The 16562-nt window shown below is 41.8% G+C and overlaps 3 protein-coding genes across 10 annotated transcripts in view; 1 reads left to right on the top strand and 2 right to left on the bottom strand.

Moving 5' to 3' along the window:
• Positions 1 to 26: 26 nt before the first annotated feature.
• On the top strand, positions 27 to 4216 carry LOC119031101 (interferon regulatory factor 2-binding protein 1-like). The gene is made up of 2 exons (XM_037119295.1): positions 27 to 2088; positions 3299 to 4216. Exon 1 carries the CDS (start codon positions 288 to 290, stop codon positions 2061 to 2063), a length of 1776 nt encoding a protein of 591 aa, XP_036975190.1. The 5' UTR covers positions 27 to 287; the 3' UTR covers positions 2064 to 2088; positions 3299 to 4216.
• A 32-nt stretch (positions 4217 to 4248) lies between these two features.
• On the bottom strand, positions 4249 to 10730 carry micu2 (mitochondrial calcium uptake 2). Of its 2 annotated transcripts, none has more exons than XM_037119297.1 (12): positions 10466 to 10730; positions 10011 to 10140; positions 8808 to 8839; positions 8641 to 8716; positions 8372 to 8419; positions 7941 to 8023; positions 7221 to 7274; positions 7003 to 7100; positions 6090 to 6261; positions 5906 to 6014; positions 5644 to 5801; positions 4249 to 4818 (listed from the first exon to the last, which is right to left on the bottom strand). In XM_037119297.1, exons 1-12 carry the CDS (start codon positions 10661 to 10663, stop codon positions 4717 to 4719), a joined length of 1260 nt encoding a protein of 419 aa, XP_036975192.1. In that variant the 5' UTR covers positions 10664 to 10730; the 3' UTR covers positions 4249 to 4716. The 2 variants fall into 2 exon arrangements, with proteins under 2 accessions (XP_036975192.1, XP_036975193.1); XM_037119298.1 differs by having other exon boundaries at positions 10011 to 10210; positions 10466 to 10623.
• Positions 10731 to 12206: 1476 nt separating this feature from the next.
• The window catches only part of sptbn4a (spectrin, beta, non-erythrocytic 4a), a 58339-nt gene continuing 53983 nt past the window's right edge, over positions 12207 to 16562 (bottom strand). For all 7 annotated transcript variants that reach the window (XM_037120535.1, XM_037120534.1, XM_037120538.1 and 4 more), the window contains one exon: positions 12207 to 16382. In XM_037120535.1, the coding sequence (XP_036976430.1) occupies positions 16083 to 16382 (300 nt within the window). In that variant the 3' untranslated portion in view covers positions 12207 to 16082. The remainder of the gene's footprint in view (positions 16383 to 16562) is intronic.

Below are 16562 nucleotides of genomic sequence, written 5' to 3'. Positions count from 1 at the left end.
TACAACTCCCATAGAGCACTCGGCCTCTGTCGCGTAGGTGTTTCCGGTGTCTTATGACATTTTACTTCCTTCCACACAGACCGACGCGAACAAATCGAGAAAGAAGACGTCGCTAACTTTTAAATGCTGCCGTCAACAGTCGCGTTTTGAGCTCAGCTTTCATTTCGATTCCGACGTAAAATGCGCGGCATGCGGCGTGCGGCGTCCGAGAACTGAAGAATTGCCGAGAACGCCGACCGTAACGTGTAGGCCTCCGAAGAAAGTTTGGTCGAGGGCCTGTAAACAACATGTCCTCCGCCTCGCAGTCTTCCTCCAGACGGCAATGGTGCTACCTCTGCGATTTGCCCAAGATGCCCTGGGCCATGCTGTGGGAGTTCAGCGAGGCTGTGTGCCGGGGATGTGTCAACTACGACGGGGCCGACAGAATAGAGCTCCTCATTGAAACTGCCAGGCAGCTGAAAAGCACGCACGGAGTTTTAGACGGCAGGTCTCCCGGTCCACAGCAGGGAAAACCCAGCTCGGCTGGGCCCATTGAAGCAGGGCGGCAGCATGGAGAGCGTATAGATAGGGGGAGGGGTGAGTATGGGGTGTCTTCTCGCCTCCCCAATGGCCTGCACAGAGCTGAAGATGTGGCCATGTCAGAGGGCAGCAGACAGAGTCCAAACACACGTCGGGCTATCGTTGGGGCAGTTCCTAGTCTTCATGGCTCCATATCCCATGCCTTGATAGCTCAGGGGCTGGTAGCAGCCCCTCATGGGCTGTTACCGTTATCAGGCTCCAGGGCCGGGGCCACACCTATTGCAGTCTCAGCTGGCCCCATAATGGGTGATGCTGGCAGAAGACAGGCTGTGTCCCTTGGTGTGGGTGCCAGCACCTCTGCTCTGGTGGGTATAGATCCTGCACTGTGGAGGAACAATGAAGTGATGGCTGAACTGAACGAGGTGGCTCGCAGCAGGGTTGAAGGCTGGCCAAACCGTCCCAAAGCAGTTCGGGATGTACTCGTGGCTCTCAGCAGCTGTGTCCCCTTCAACGTTCGTTTCAGGAAGGACCACAACCTGGTGGGCCGGGTCCTGGCCTTCGACGTCAGCTCCAGTCCAGAGTTTGAGCTGAAGGTCTTTGTGGAGTATCCTGCCGGCTCTGGAATGATCTTTTCAGGGGTCCCAGACCTGGTCAGGCAGATGTTCCGAGACTCAGCCAAAGATGCAGGTAAAGCGGTGAACTCTGGGCTACGTTATGTGGAATACGAAAAGCGGCAAGGCTCGGGAGACTGGCGCGCACTCTCTGAGCTGTTGAATGACGGTGTGCGCATGTTTAAGGAGCCCCCAATCCCAGAGGTTCTGCCTCAGCCAGATGCAGGGTTGCCTATGGCTGCCGCTGGGCGCCCTGGACCAGCGAAAGGCGCAACTCGGCGCCGCAAGGCCTCCCCGGGCTCTGAGAACGGAGAGAGCGAAGGAAGGCCCGATCACCCAGCGAGAGAGCCCTGGCCCCGAGGCGCTTACTCAGGCATGGAACCTCTTCCTGGCATGGCCGCCCCTCAAGAGGGCCCACCCCGTTTACACAGCCAGCCCTCACCTATCTCGGCGCTCATGGGAGTCGCAGACAGCCTGAGCTCCAGCCAGATGGCCAGAGATAGCCCCAGCATGTCCACAGCCCACTCCTCAGCCGGGCGCCCCACCAGCAGCAGCCCCTCCACTGCCTCCACCTCAGTCTCCCAGGCAGCCTTGGCGCAGGGTTTGAGCGCGGTGGGTCAGAGCAGCAACGCCGGTGCCGGGGAGTCTACGAGCAGCGCCCAGGGCACTCTGCTCTGCTGCACCCTCTGCAGAGAGCGCCTGGAGGACACTCATTTTGTCCAGTGTCCCTCTGTCCAGCACCACAAGTTCTGCTTCCCGTGCACCCGAGGGTTCATCCGCAGCCAAGGTCAAGGCGGGGAGGTGTACTGCCCCAGTGGAGAGCGCTGTCCCCTGGCTGGATCCACCGTGCCTTGGGCCTTCATGCAGGGGGAGATCTCCACCATCCTGGCCGGAGACGGAGATGTGACAGTAAAGAAGGAGAACGACCCTTGACGTCTCCATCCTGTTGTGGTGAATGGTAAGACAGCAGCTGTCCTGAGAGAGGGATGGTTAGGATGTCACCAGGTTAGACATAACATTTAAAAGCTGAAAACCGTTTCAGCAAATCAAAACAAAACAAAAATGAGAAAAAAGACAAGTAAAAATCCCACAATGATAGGATTCAGAAAATCAGTTGAGTTGTGAATGAAAAATTAAATCAGTTTAATCAGTAGTGATAAAAATGACATAGCATAAAAGAGTGTTTGTAAAGAAGGTCTTTAAATTTTAGAGCAACGCTTAATCCTTGTGCCTCCACGGTTAAACTCAATCAGAATTAATAATTTAAGTGACGTTATCACCTGTCTTCTAAACTACGCAACAGAATATACAGAGTAAATACACTCATTGGAAGGAGTGTGTGAATAATAACCTTATACAGTTGCTCAGGTAGTGTAAAGAGAGGAGGAAAGATGAGCTCACAGTAATCTATATAAATAACACCATCATCCAAGTACATACACAGGTTCCACAGGATAAGGGAGGCTCGCTGTCACAATCACTGCAGAGCAAAATGACAGAGGGGAACTATCAGTGTAAATAGTTGTTGTTTGATCTTTTTATATTTTGTGAACACGACCTCTGCCAACAGTAGATATTTAACTTGTAACTGACATGTGCGAAAGACTTTCCCCGTATTTTGTTTACTGTGTGTGTGTGTGTGTGTGTGTGTGTGTGTGTGTGTGTGTGTGTGTGTGTGTTAAAACACAGATTACAGTAGAGCACTAATAATGCACCATAATCATTTTGGTAACGCTTTATAATGATCAACTTAAATGGTAGATTTATAGTTAACTATACATTACATTAACTGTACAGCAGTTTTGTCACTCTCAACAAAGAAGGAAATGCTTCAGACCATCTTTTAAAGACATTATAAAGCTTTGTAAACATCGGTTTCATCCAAATAATGCTTAATTATATATTAATTATAATGCCTAATAATAACTACATAGTATTTATTAACCATTCACAAAGTATTATTAACATCACTTGAAAATTTACAATAAGCAACTGCTTTGTCAGTGGTTTATAAATCAGTTCATTTTAAACAAAGTTTATTGCTGTCCAAAGAAAAAACCAAAAATGTACAGCTCAGTTTGAAAAGAAAGCTGCTCATTGTTTCTCTACTATTTGTTTGTAATGTTCCCGAATCCTTACATGTCTTCCTTCTTTCTCTTCTTCCACAGTGGATCAAACACTTTGAAAGCACTTCCCTATTATCTCAAGCAGAGGTCCACTTTGGCTACAGTTCATTATGTGTGCCTCTGAGAACAGAAGAACTCTGAACCACAGGAGGACAACTACACACACCAATAACTAAACACACACCGAGACTCACTTTTGAGAAGAGGGACATGTCCCGTGTGTCAGGGCGGGGCTCACCTGCGAAGGCCGGGCTGCTCCGTTACAACTGAATGTTGAGTCCTGACCACATTTCTCTCTCTCTCTCTCCCCCTCTCCCTCCCTCCTTCCCTCTCTTCTTTGTCCAGGGGCCTCTCATCAGGCCTCGTCTTCAAAGCCCAGGATAGAAAGCACATGCTTGTTTCAAGAATGACAATCTATTTTGTCTTTCATTTGTGTTTTTGTTATATTCGTTGCATACTGTCTCACACAGGTGGACGACGGCGACATTGACAGAATAATGCATTTCTTCAAAAAACAAATGAATGTCCAAAATGTGGCAAAACCATTGGGTCCTTAAAGCCAAGGATTGAAAAAAAAAAATGTAATCCCACAGTATGTCTCTTACGTAATCTCCTTATATTGTATGTCAAAAATGTGAATTTACTTTCAATATGGCTATGTAATTTCTATTTTTGATACAATACAAATTTATATGTATTTGTTTATAGTGATAAGAAGACCAAAGATGGCTTCATGCTCAATGTAATTTTATTGTATTGTAGCTGTGTATGCTGTATTCACTGATAACCTTGGCATCAGTCACTAATTTGTTCATCTATCGCAGAAGTAAGCTTGTTTTGTCTATTTACTTTTTGAATTCTATGTATGGTAAGATAATTAGCACCACAATCTTCAATGGTTAACCCACATACTCATGTGATCTTAACAGGTCAATTCTACAATAAATGACAAAATAGTTACTAGTTACAGCTGGTTAATTCTGTGGACCACCTTGTTGAAACATTTTTATGAAACTTTATTTGATAAATATTTTTCACAAAAACCCACACCCGATATGTTATAAGCACTTGAAAGGGTATCAACATGCACAGAATGAGCGTATATTCACTGAACCACAGTTTTGTAAACAGAGAGGAAAAGGAGTAGAAAAATAAATTAAGTCATCAGCCATTCTAATCTAAAATGCATAAATTGATTAAGCACAAAGGCCAGCACAGTGCACCAAGTAATACAAATATTGTAAACGCCACAACCACAGTTCTTGAAAAGTATATGCACACGCGTATGGCTATCCAGACAATGCATTACTGATCTGTAAACATATCTGTACACACAGTAGTGGTGTGAATCCTCTTTACATGTGGTTACATTTATAATCTTGTTCACCCCACTTATTTGATTATAAGAGAACAAGGTTGGTAGTGGTATAGTGATCATCTATAAGACGAGACCTAGTGGTTCAGAAGGGGCTCCTGTTGTCCCCCAGAGCCTCCCGAGCTGCATTCATGGTCTCTCTCTTCACACATTTCCAATAGCCAGAGAAGCCGTTCTGATGCTGCACCTGAGGGAAGGACCATGTTTATTACATCAAACTGACATTCAATTATACATTCAGAATTCTTATCTTTACAAATAGCTTGCCAGGATAAAATTAATAATCACACTGTTGAATCAAAGAGATACAAGTCAGGTCTTTGAGAGCATGCCATGCCAAATGCACAACAGTTTTCTGTCTCAAATTTCCTCGGCAGTCGATATGATGACAGGACTAAATCAGAGCAATAGCTCAGCATTTTGGGAAATTTGTTAATTTTATTGTCGAGTTACAGGTTATGGCTACTGATTTTCTCTCCATTGGACACAGCCAGGCTAACGGTTTCCAGTCTTTATGCTAAGCTTAGCTAACCGGCTGCTGGATGTAGCTCCCCTTTAAGAGTGGTATCAATCTTCTCACCTGACTTGTGGCAAAAAATAAGTGTGGCTGATCAATCCATATATCTTTATCCTGATAAAAGACAATATATGGTCTATACATTTTGTATGTCGTCATATGTTGATATGACCTACAGGTTTTAAATTTTGCATTACAGTAAAGGGATTTAACTTTTCTGAACTTACCAGACTTATTCTAATTCTCTTATTCTCGCCTTTACCCAGTTCAGTAATTATATCAATCAGGCCTATTTTTACATTACTGATATATGAACCAATATTGTTGAAACTTAAATACTGAGATATAATTTGTGTTATTTTAAGGCTATGTTGCTCAAACAAAAGCAAGTGAGCTAATTATCGAAAGTGTTAAATTATTCCTTCAAGATGTAATTTTTTTTGTTGTTGCAGCAATTAAAATATGATATAAAAATATTAAGATGGACTGACTGACCTTTAGACCACGCAGTACTCGGTCTGTCATCACACCCATGAATTCCTTATGGCTCAGGCAATTGTCTCCGTCCATATCAAACAGTTTAAATACAGTATCCAGCACGTTCTCAGACAGATCGTGGCCTGTGGCGATCCTCACAGCTCGTTTGAACTGGGCTGTAATGAGAGTAAGAAAGAAATGGTCTCTAGATTCTACTCTACATAATGTTTCATAAAATCTAAATAAACTATCTGAATTCTTTTTAACATGGAGGTGTTACCCATTTGAACAGGACGATGGGCTTCAGTCACCAGTTTCATTGAAAAGGCAAAATCCTCCAGATTGTTGGTGAACAGACAGAAGGCCTTGAACTCATCAAATGTGATACTCTACAAGAAAAAACATGTTAGTTTACCCCAATGCGAAACTGAACCAGGTTTTCTGGTTCTAACTTTCTTTCCTACCTGGCCTGCAGGGATTTTCTTCCTCATGTTCTCCCAGTAGACTTCATTGTCTTCTTCGTTGGTGTAGTGAAGCAGCCACTCTGCAAAGTCTTCTCTTCGCATGGTGTCCATACCTCTGGAGAACTGCATGAACTCCATCTCCTGGACTTCAGCCTGCAGGTCCTCCATGAACCTGAACAACACAAGATCTTTACTAGAAATCTAAGGACGTGTGAAGAACTAAGAACTAATATTTTATTTATTTATTTATTTTTTAATTATTGTTGCATTATTGTTGCAAGTCAGTATCAAATGCTGTCAGTTACTTATCGTATTCAAATCTGTATGCAGTGGTCAACATTTTACAAATAAAACTGAGAAAAAAAATTAACTGTATTAGTTAAACATGCTGTAATATAACATAGTATTTTATAGCAACATGTCTACAATGTAACTGTGGACACGCACTTCACTATCATTTTACCCTTTTTACCCCCACACACATTACGGACGCAGAATTAAATATCTGTTGCAACACGCAGTTCATGTTCATGCTGCTGTTTCAGACTAGCCCCGTGTGGTTGGTATTCAAGGGATAACCCCACAAACTCAGGACTAACCCTGCTCTGGAGCAGGTCCAGCAAGCCCTAGGCTAAAGTCGGGGTTGGCCCACTGTGGAATGTGCCAGGATTACGCCAGTGTGCAGCCAGGTTACAAGGCTGCAATTCAGCCCTGGGCTAAGTACAATGTGATGAGCCATTTTGTGTGCAAGGACAGCATTTTGTGTTTAAAGGCAAGAATGTGTGCACTTCATCCAGCTCATTAAGAGGTTTGAATTAAATTCCCATTACATTTCAAATGTGGCTAAACACTGATCACTGTAACATATTGATCACAGCAGTAAAGTGTTTGACTACGGAGGACGTTTCCTTACCTGCAAAACTGCTGATACTGCAGCTTGTTTTCCCCTTTCTTTCCAAAGAAGTAGGTCTGCAGTGTTGTGTTAACACCTTCTCCTTCTTCCACTGGATTCTGTAAACATTCGGGGAATATACGGTACACTACTATTAAACTGAACAGGCAGGCATTGCATTATTTTGTTAGTGATGCGGAAAAGGGTCAAATTCATTTGAAGGTAATGTGAAGACTGACCTCTGTGCTCTCCTTAGGAGCTTTCATTTTACTTTTCCCAATGATTTTCTTCAGCTTTAGAAGCAAAACAAGAAAAATTCAAAAACATTATAATATTTCCACAATAATATTAATAACAGCTTCACATCCTGCTTATCTGAATGCTTGCAAAAAAACAAACAAACAAAAAAGATTTTACTGATGAAACCAGAGATAAGACCTTTATCTGAATCACACAGGATAGACACTGCAGCAAATAAGAATCCATGCACTTCTACTCTTGAATGCTCTGTGCACCAAGTCACTACACAAAAATACGACATAAGGTGCATGCGTGCCAACATGCAGTCTGCCAGCCTGGGCCTGATCTAGACTGATCTTGGAACAGACACAAAAATGTCAAGTGGCTTTACATAAATGGACTACAGTGAGGGGCGGACTCAGGCTGCACAGATGCAAACACATGACAGATGAAAAACAGACTAGAGTCACTAGCAGTGCAGCTCTCCCTCACCTTCACACGGAGCCATGGTCCATACTTACAACCGTGGGAGCATCAGTGCTTGACGCAGCATTAAAGGTGGCAGCATTTTCTCATTTAAATGCACACGGATCATTTGAACAAATAGAATCTCTGTACAATGTGTCTCTCCGTAATTACATGTGAAACACCAAGTGTTACGTTCAATATTAATACATCTCGCAGATACAACAAAAATCCTGATACCTCAGAGGTCTTACCTTGAGAAACTCCTTTTTGTCCACATGCTCATTGCCGTCAACATCAAGCATTTTGAATGCAATGTGAAATCCTGTACGCGGCTCTGTAACAGCAATGCACTGTCAGACATCTGAGGTCTTTCTAAACACATTTGTAAAACCTCACACAAAACAATGCACTTGGTTAGTAGGGCAGAGTAACATTTCTCAACACAGCCTCCGAGACAAGTGCTTAGAGTTACGACACAAATCAGGTCAGCAGCTGCTGATTAATGGTCGAGCTCCACTCAAATGTGCAGGTGTGCGAAGCTCCAACAAGCTCTTCCTCGAGAAAATGCATCCACTTAAGTCACAAAATCACAGGCAAGTCCATTCATCACAATATTACTGAGAGTGGGGGAAGACCCTGTAGGAGCCCAGCAGCTCAGGCAAGGTGTGGGGAATCTACTTACTAGTCAGGATAGTCAGCAGGAACAGATACTCTGTGTAGGAGATCAACCCTGCAAGACACAAAAAAAAACGATAGTGTGGAAATATTAACCAACAAATATATGGGCCGATTTTGAAAGAAAATGCTAACATGCAGGCATAAATGTTTCCAGTTAAGGTCGCACAGATAAAATTAAACATGAACAGGAAACAAACAAACCCATTCTGATGTGGATCTGAATAATACAGAATTATTCTATGTGAAGGTCCTGTGTGTTGACTGAAGACTCACCATTGTCTCCTAAGGTTCTGAACAGATCATTACCGGCCCGGACTGTAGAGGCAGACGCCAACATTTTCTCAAGTTCCTGCAAAGACGGCGACAAGAAACAGCAAAACTGATGATGTGATAACTACATGTGCTGCTTGAAACTACACAACGTGATGATTTAAACATACCTTTTGTGTTAAAACTTTCTTCTGCAGCTTTCCTACATGAGAGGTATAACAAGATGTGTTAACAGAACAACAACCTTCAATGAACAGAAGGTACGTAGATGTATTTCATGCATCTTTATCTATACATGAGAAAGTCTGCAGGTTTTTGTCTTGTACAATAAATTTCATTCTACAAATGAAAACCTATCCATGTAACTCAGGCTGAAATATTCACAGATGAGGGAATGTTTTGAAGTTTTATTAATGTTTAGTTGATTGTTCACCGAATTCCCTCCTCAGTCTCTGACTCCCTCCATGAGTTATGTCTTCAAGTGACGATATGAAATGCACAATAACCTACCAACCTATAAATCACTAATTTCTCTCTGGGTTTGAACCCTGATGAAAAACATTTGGGATAATGTCAGTATATAACGTAACAAGATATATTCATTCATTCATAGTTGTTTTAATACTTTATAAATGTTGAAATGTTACATATTATATATTTACATGATTTTCTTACACAGAATTTAATTTGGCAATGAAGGTTATATGTAGTTAGGTTTAAAGGAAGTTGTCTGGCGACACCATGACTGCCAGAATAAAAAAAAAAAAGATCATTTTATCAACTTTAATTCTTTTTACAAAGAATGTTTCAATCACAGCCTTATAAAATAATACAATCATCTCCAATACAATAGGAAGCCTTGTTTTATGCATTTGGGTTACATCTGATACATCTGCGACATGAGCTTGCACGCAAATTGCAGATCCCAGCACAGACGTCTGATATGTCTGATTTCACTACCTAATGTCCGTCTATTTGTGTTAAAATCAAACTTTGTGCAATGCAGCATTTTCACATAACCACTCATATCTTTTAAAACTGTGCTTTCAGTATACTGCAGGCAAGGTGATCTCATTTTTAATCACCCATAAAGATCTTTTATTTGTTTTTCAGCCATTTCAAACAATCAGACTTGTTAATAAAGCTCTTATAAGCAGCTATACCTCCATGTTTCATCATTTAGCTCAGCTCAGGCTTTACTGCTAACCAGGACTCTTCTCAGCTTTTGCACAGCATCAGTCTATTCTGATAAAACCTCCCATACGTGCTCATCTGGGCTGATGTGTGTCTGGGGACTGCGACATGTGACATGCATTAATTGAATACTGATCCGTCATTAGATGATGAAGTGAGTGGAGGTCAGAGCATCTTACTGTCCACGTTCTCCAGCATCACGGAGAACAGGAAGTCTCGCGGGGTCATGTATGGCTCCTGTTCGTACACCACCGAGGCGAACTGGATGAAACGGACCCTTCTGGGTGATCCCTGGGGAGCTGCGGCTTCCTGGAACAGCACGGGCGACACAGATATCACTGTAGGTATCACAGGAACCGAACCGTGCTGATGGCTGTGTCTGACAGGAAACAAATCGTCTGCTTGATGTATCAGCGAGTGACAGCTGGGGGGCGTTAGCTGTTGATACCAACTTTATCGGCGGAGTATTGACGCCCTCTCTGTAAACATTAACGCGAGTGTGTCGCAATAACGTATTTAGCGACACATGACCTTAAATCTTATCACAGACATTAAAATTGGTACAGTAGTCAGGTGTGTCCGAATAATTGGCGTCAGTGTCGACGACACAAACTTTTATGAGGTGTGTACTCACTTTTTGTTCCTCAGCATGAACAGCGAAGGGCAGCGTCCCGATGCTGGCACGGTACTGATAATAACAGACCAGCCCAGTTCCGACTACACACCCGAAAACACCAGGGCCGACCGCACGGCGAAGTGCCAGACTCTGCAGAGACCGGGGGCTCCTCAACGCATTCCTTAAGACTGCCGCAACTCGTCCCCAGCTCGCCATTTTCGGAGAGAAGCCTGCTAACTTGGTGAACTCGAAGGCTTCCGTAGCTGCGTAGTGCGTGTGAGCGGAGCCACGCCCCTAGTTACAAGCTGAGCTACCGGTCACGTGACGCCTCAAGAAAGCCCGTGTCATGTCCACCACAGTCAGAGAAAATGAAGGAATGGAGATGCAGACTGACATCAGAGATCTGTGACAATGGGATCAGCTCACTAATACATCAGGATCAGGACAGAGCTCCCAACGTAGTCCTCACGAATGAGCTGTAATGCTTGGACTTTTGTAATATCAGTTTTAAAATATAATATGCAAGAACAAATCCATGACTTCTTTAAGTCCCCCACAGACATGTTTTTAAGACATAAACATGCTCTTTGAATATTAAATTGTGTTAATTATGGCTTTCCACACAAAACAATTACTTTGCTTAAAAAAAAAAAAAAAAATCTGCTCAGTGAAGCTCAAACATCACAGTGAAGCAATAATAAGCAAAACACGTTTTTGATTAAAAAATGAAAAATAGTGTGCCTTTAAAGCATAGTTGCCTAAATGGTACACTGATGTGCCACGAGGCCAGTCCAGGCACGCCTCTGGATTTTGTTACAACTATACATAATTATTATAGACATCTAAACAAGTAACCAATGATTCTTTATTTTATTTAGCAGGCTATATCTGTACTTCGTTTGCCTTAATTTCCAAATATACACCTTCGAGGGAACCACAGTATGTTTGTTACATTTTATTTGGCAATATTAAATAAAAATAAATGTGTAAAGAGACTGAACACGTTTTAGAGGCTATTTTGCGTGTACATGAAAAGAGGTGTGCCTTGAGATTTTGAGAACTACTGATTTAATCTAATTTCATTTTATGACATTGAACGCACCACGAGAAACCCACTCTCTGTATTAGAAATAATGGTAAATTTTTTACTAATGAAAACTGATTGTGAAATGGGTCAGCAATATTAATATACAAAAAAAGTGGCCAGATGTTAGTGTAGATGAGTAGATGGGCATCTACATATACATATATAAAACAAAACACAAAACACTGAAGAATAGGAAGTAACTAAAAGGCATTGTAGGTCTTTAAGATGTGTTTACTGGAACGACATAAGTCGGCCAAATTAGCTCATTTTGCACAAATTTGTGGAGTCCATGCTGGCTCGAATGCAGACTTTTTGACCATGCTGCTATCAGCATTTGTCTTGGTCAAAAACAGTTTTACAGCAAGTAGATGTATTGCAGTTTTGTTCAAAATCAGACTAATAAACCACAACAATTCACCTTAAGTATATTAAGACTGCTCTTGGTTTGCAAAGGATATTTTACTGAGAATGACTCTGTGTGAAAGTTTAAAGTACCTGTCAGTGGCCATTATACACACCTACACAGGAGAAAGAAAAAGACAATGGCAAAATCAAGGGATGAACAGATTTTATGAGACAATACCATAGGTCATATTTCCACAGACGGATATTGGCAGATGTTTTTTTCAATTCGACAAACAAGTCAAAATTAAAATGTACATTCTTGAAACATACATCAAGTTGTGCAGAATTTGTGCAATACTGTATACATGTACGTCTGCTTCTGTGTTTTCTCATAGAGTAGACCCTGCATCACCACTCCTGTCTCAAACTGTGCATGGGGCTGTACTTCAGTGCAAAACAAAAGTCGCATGAACCTTTATTTTTACTCACATAAATTATTCACATGTCCACTCACATTTGATTTCAAAGTGCACGTACGTAGCTCGGATGAAATTCAGCAGTTTCATTGGTTGCTATAAGAAAAGCCATAAATACAGCATAAAAATGTTTGTGTTGAACCAGTTACTGTATGTACAGAAGCAAGCGGGACGGATCTGAAGCATTTCGACAACCCCTTGACATGGACACAGTTTGGGAAACACCAGCCCTTCAGTTGTTTCCACCAGCGACTCGGTCGTGCAGTCGTGTCAGTCTGAAGGCTAGTTCAGCTCTTATTCCAGGGGGCGCTAATGTGAGGGACACACAGACTCTGATGTTCGTAAAAAAGACATTTATGTATCAGTTGAGTGTGTTTAACATATCAATATCACACCTACATACTTGACTGTATGTCCCTATAATATATCTTATGTATGACCTGGAAGCACCAAGGCTTTAGCATCAAGTACATGGAGCTGATGATGTACAGTCAATACTAATCCATGCTGTGTCTTTTCAGCTGGAGTCTTCACCTGCAGATTCATGGATACTGAGAGAGAGAGAGCTGCAGTAAAAGTTTGTTAGTCACAAGAAGAGGGAGCCACTCAGCTTGTAGTTGTGAGTAGAACAAACTGTCTCCATTAGGTGTGTGTGTGTGTGTGTGTGTGTGTGTGTGTGTGTGTGTGTGTGTGTGTGTGTGTGTGTGTGTGTGTGTGTGTGTGTGTGAGACGATCATGTGTCCACATCAAATCCACGTCAAGTTTGCATCAGCAAGTTTGGAGGTTTTATTTAATGTCATAGCAGCAAGTTGTAATGTAAAGTAACAAAGACATACACACTTGTAAGACCATCAATGAAGGAAACAAAGTTTGCACAATATTTTTTTTTTCTTCAGTCACGGTTATGCTGCCTATTTAATTTCGACTGTTACTGTTATAACATAGTGGAAAAAAAAAATCCCCCTGTGTGTTTCATAAAAGTGATTCGGAAGCAAACACTTAAAAACGCACATGGTGATGCGGGCTAAATATCTGCCATGAGCAATGAGTCAGAACAATTACAGCCACATGAAAATACTAGAGCTCCTATCTCAATGATAAAAATGTGTATTGCAATGACAGGCTCACTGTCAGACGCGTGAAACCTTCTTCATGTCCCACTAGCCAATTTTAAGCCTTCTCCTCTGAACCACTGTTTCAGCAGACTGCATGACATGGCACTTATGTAAAAAAACAAAAAAACAAAACAAAACAAAAAAAAAAACAGTGACTGACAAATGAAAAAAACATTCACATCATAACACAGCTTATCTATTCTCGTTCATCTAAATTTGAAGGCTGCAGTAACACAGACAGATGCAGCAGACTTTCACTACAATCCTCAAGTCAGTGAATTCACGCAGCGCTGCATCTGAGATATACTTTTGGTGTTTTTTATAGAAAGGAAGACTGTTAATTAGTCGTTTCTTTTTACATATTTGAGGTGCAATCTGACAGGACGGCGAATGGAAAAACACGGTAAGTACATTTGAATAAAGTCTCCGCGGCTGTCACATGGCATGTGGGCTTCCTCCTCTGTCTTTTAAAATTGTCAACATGGCTGCATTTGACGGACACTGAGGAAACTTTAACTGTACTTCTATCCGTAAAAATAACTGACACACATGACAAACGATGGGTGGACTAATGCGTGATCATCTCTGTGGTCACAGCATACTGTACTTCACTTTAGTCACCAATAATTAGATTACCCAGAGCAGCATGTACTGATCTGCCCCGGCTATTGGATTATTTTTCTTGTCTGTAATATATAAATTTAGCACACCTCTCACAGACACACTGACTACTCAATCAGCTATTATTACAAGTTCTTATTGGGGCTGCGGGGCAACTCCCGAATCTGTTATGAATAAATATAGGCATATAAAAATACAACAAGCATACCTACAGTATGTCCTGCTGCTCTTCCCTGGTAAAAGGTGTTTCATACAACTAGATACTGGTGTACGTATATACACTATGATATTTAATAGTGACTCCTAATTTGCATAATTTTCATTTAAATGTAATAAACATTAATATATTTGAGTGATGATTGTTTTTATTTGTGGATTAATACAAATGTTTTAATTTTACCCATTTCAGTTCAGAGTATTGTTTTATTAGAGCACAGGATTTATTGGTATACATACAAAGATAGGTATATACAATTCATGACTTGAATCATGACAGTTTTACATTTAACTTGCCTTTGATGGAGAGAATCTAATCAGTTTGGACTTCAAATGAAGGACACAGGGTACAGAGAGGTTTAACTCTCAGTGAACTGCTTCAGGGTTTTACAATTTTGGGCACCACAGACTCAGTGGTGATTGAACATTTCACAGCTGAAATCAGTACATTCAGTGGAAAATAAAATTGCAGTAATACAGTACAAACAGCAGAGGGGCCATTTGGCTTCTTAATTCACGTTACAGATCAAGGAGTAGTCACTTCTCTGGTGTACCACCTCAGAAATTTCTTGTTTCTTCTCATGCTTACTGTGGATAGAAGACAACCCTTCTTTGTCAAACTTACCTCTGGACTCTGAGAAGTGGACCATGAGAGCAAAATCCTGTCCCCCGCCCCCTCTCACATTAAATTATTGCATTTCTAATACTGCCCAAATTATTTCAACAACATAAAAATAAAGGCAAGTTTAACAGGTGCACTAATAGACTATCTCATGCAATGTTCTGATTTTTGTCATGTATACAAAGGCATTGTGTCACATCGGCCAAGTGTCACTTTGAGCATTGAACACACCTTGGGTTAATGGATTAGAATTTGATGGACAGCTCTTTTCTTGACATGGATCATTGTGGACAAATAATAATAACCATAATAATAATAATAATAATAATAATAATAATAATAATAAAAACTCAAAAGAAACTGCAGAAATGTGTAGTCATTGACACCAATGAAGTCAGGTGGGTAACACCAGCATTCCATTATATTTAGATGATTCAAAGCTAGCCATGTGATGGGATTAAATGTCATTATGATTAGTATACAGATGTGTCAAGTGTCTAAGGTGCACAACTGCATGGAGTAAGCTTACGTGGATGTGACAAATCATAGAGTTTACATTTGCAATTATTTCTTGTTTCCTTTTCCCTTTTTCTCTCTTCAACAAAGAGAAGAAATAAAAAAGTATATTGCTTCAAAAAACGTTTTTTTCTTTTTCTTTTTTAATATTGTGAAACATTTCATTCACCACTTCTCGGGTTTGTCTAGCTAGACAGAGCATTACATTATCAGTCAAAGATACATACAGAAAGATGCTGTGAATCCAAGAGATTAAACGATCAACGATGGGACGTGACAGTGGCTTATTCCTGGGACCACTTGTTGGGAGTCTGTCTGTCCGTCTGTGGGTCTGTGTGTCCGTCTGTGTGTCAGTCTGTCTGTCTGTCTGTCTGGGCCAACCTCCTATCTACCAGCAGGTGGCACAATGCAAGCACTGATGTATTGCCTGGGTGAAGGGGAGGGGCTGAGAGAGATTAGTCTGTCACAGTAACAATAGTCAGTCCAAGGGCCGTGGCCTCAGTGTGTTCCAGCTCTGTGACTGAGGATCTGCAAACCTAGCTGCACATGCTCTCCATCCATCCATCCATCCGTCCCTCCCACCCACCGCATCCTATGCCTTTAGTCAGTGAGTAATGTTAAAACACATGGGGGCTCCTCATTTGCTCTTTCCAGACGTGCTGGAGCCCCCTGCCCCGCCCTCCATTTTGTCTGCAATTTCTGATGTGTCTAACTTCTCCGAGCCATCCCCTTTCTCTGACCTCTCCTTCTCGGACCGCTCCTCCCCCTCGGCCAGCTCGGACCTCTCTGACCTGGCGTCTGCGTCACCCTCCGACTTCTCCTTCCGCTCAGAGTGGTCGGGGTCCATGGACGAGGTGCCCGGCTTGTCCCACTTGGCCATGTCTTCATGCTCAGCTAGACAGGTGGTGACATTTGAAGTCCAAGCCTTCAGGTCCTCCTACGGGAAGCAGAATAAGACACAGGCATTTAAGGAGGCTCTTTCTCATGTAATATCTTTCTGCTGTGCATGTTTTTCAGATTATGTTTTGTGTTCAATTGAAGCTATGCATTATCCTCTTATTTTAACGGATTTATTTCATGTGTCAGTACAAATTAGTAAGAAACAGGGGCAATAAAA

The sequence above is a fragment of the Acanthopagrus latus genome, chromosome 13 (genome assembly GCF_904848185.1).
Source record: "Acanthopagrus latus isolate v.2019 chromosome 13, fAcaLat1.1, whole genome shotgun sequence".
Lineage (NCBI taxonomy): Eukaryota > Metazoa > Chordata > Actinopteri > Spariformes > Sparidae > Acanthopagrus > Acanthopagrus latus.
Note: the sequence above shows the minus strand (reverse complement) of the source record. Positions and strands in the feature narration are given on the sequence as shown.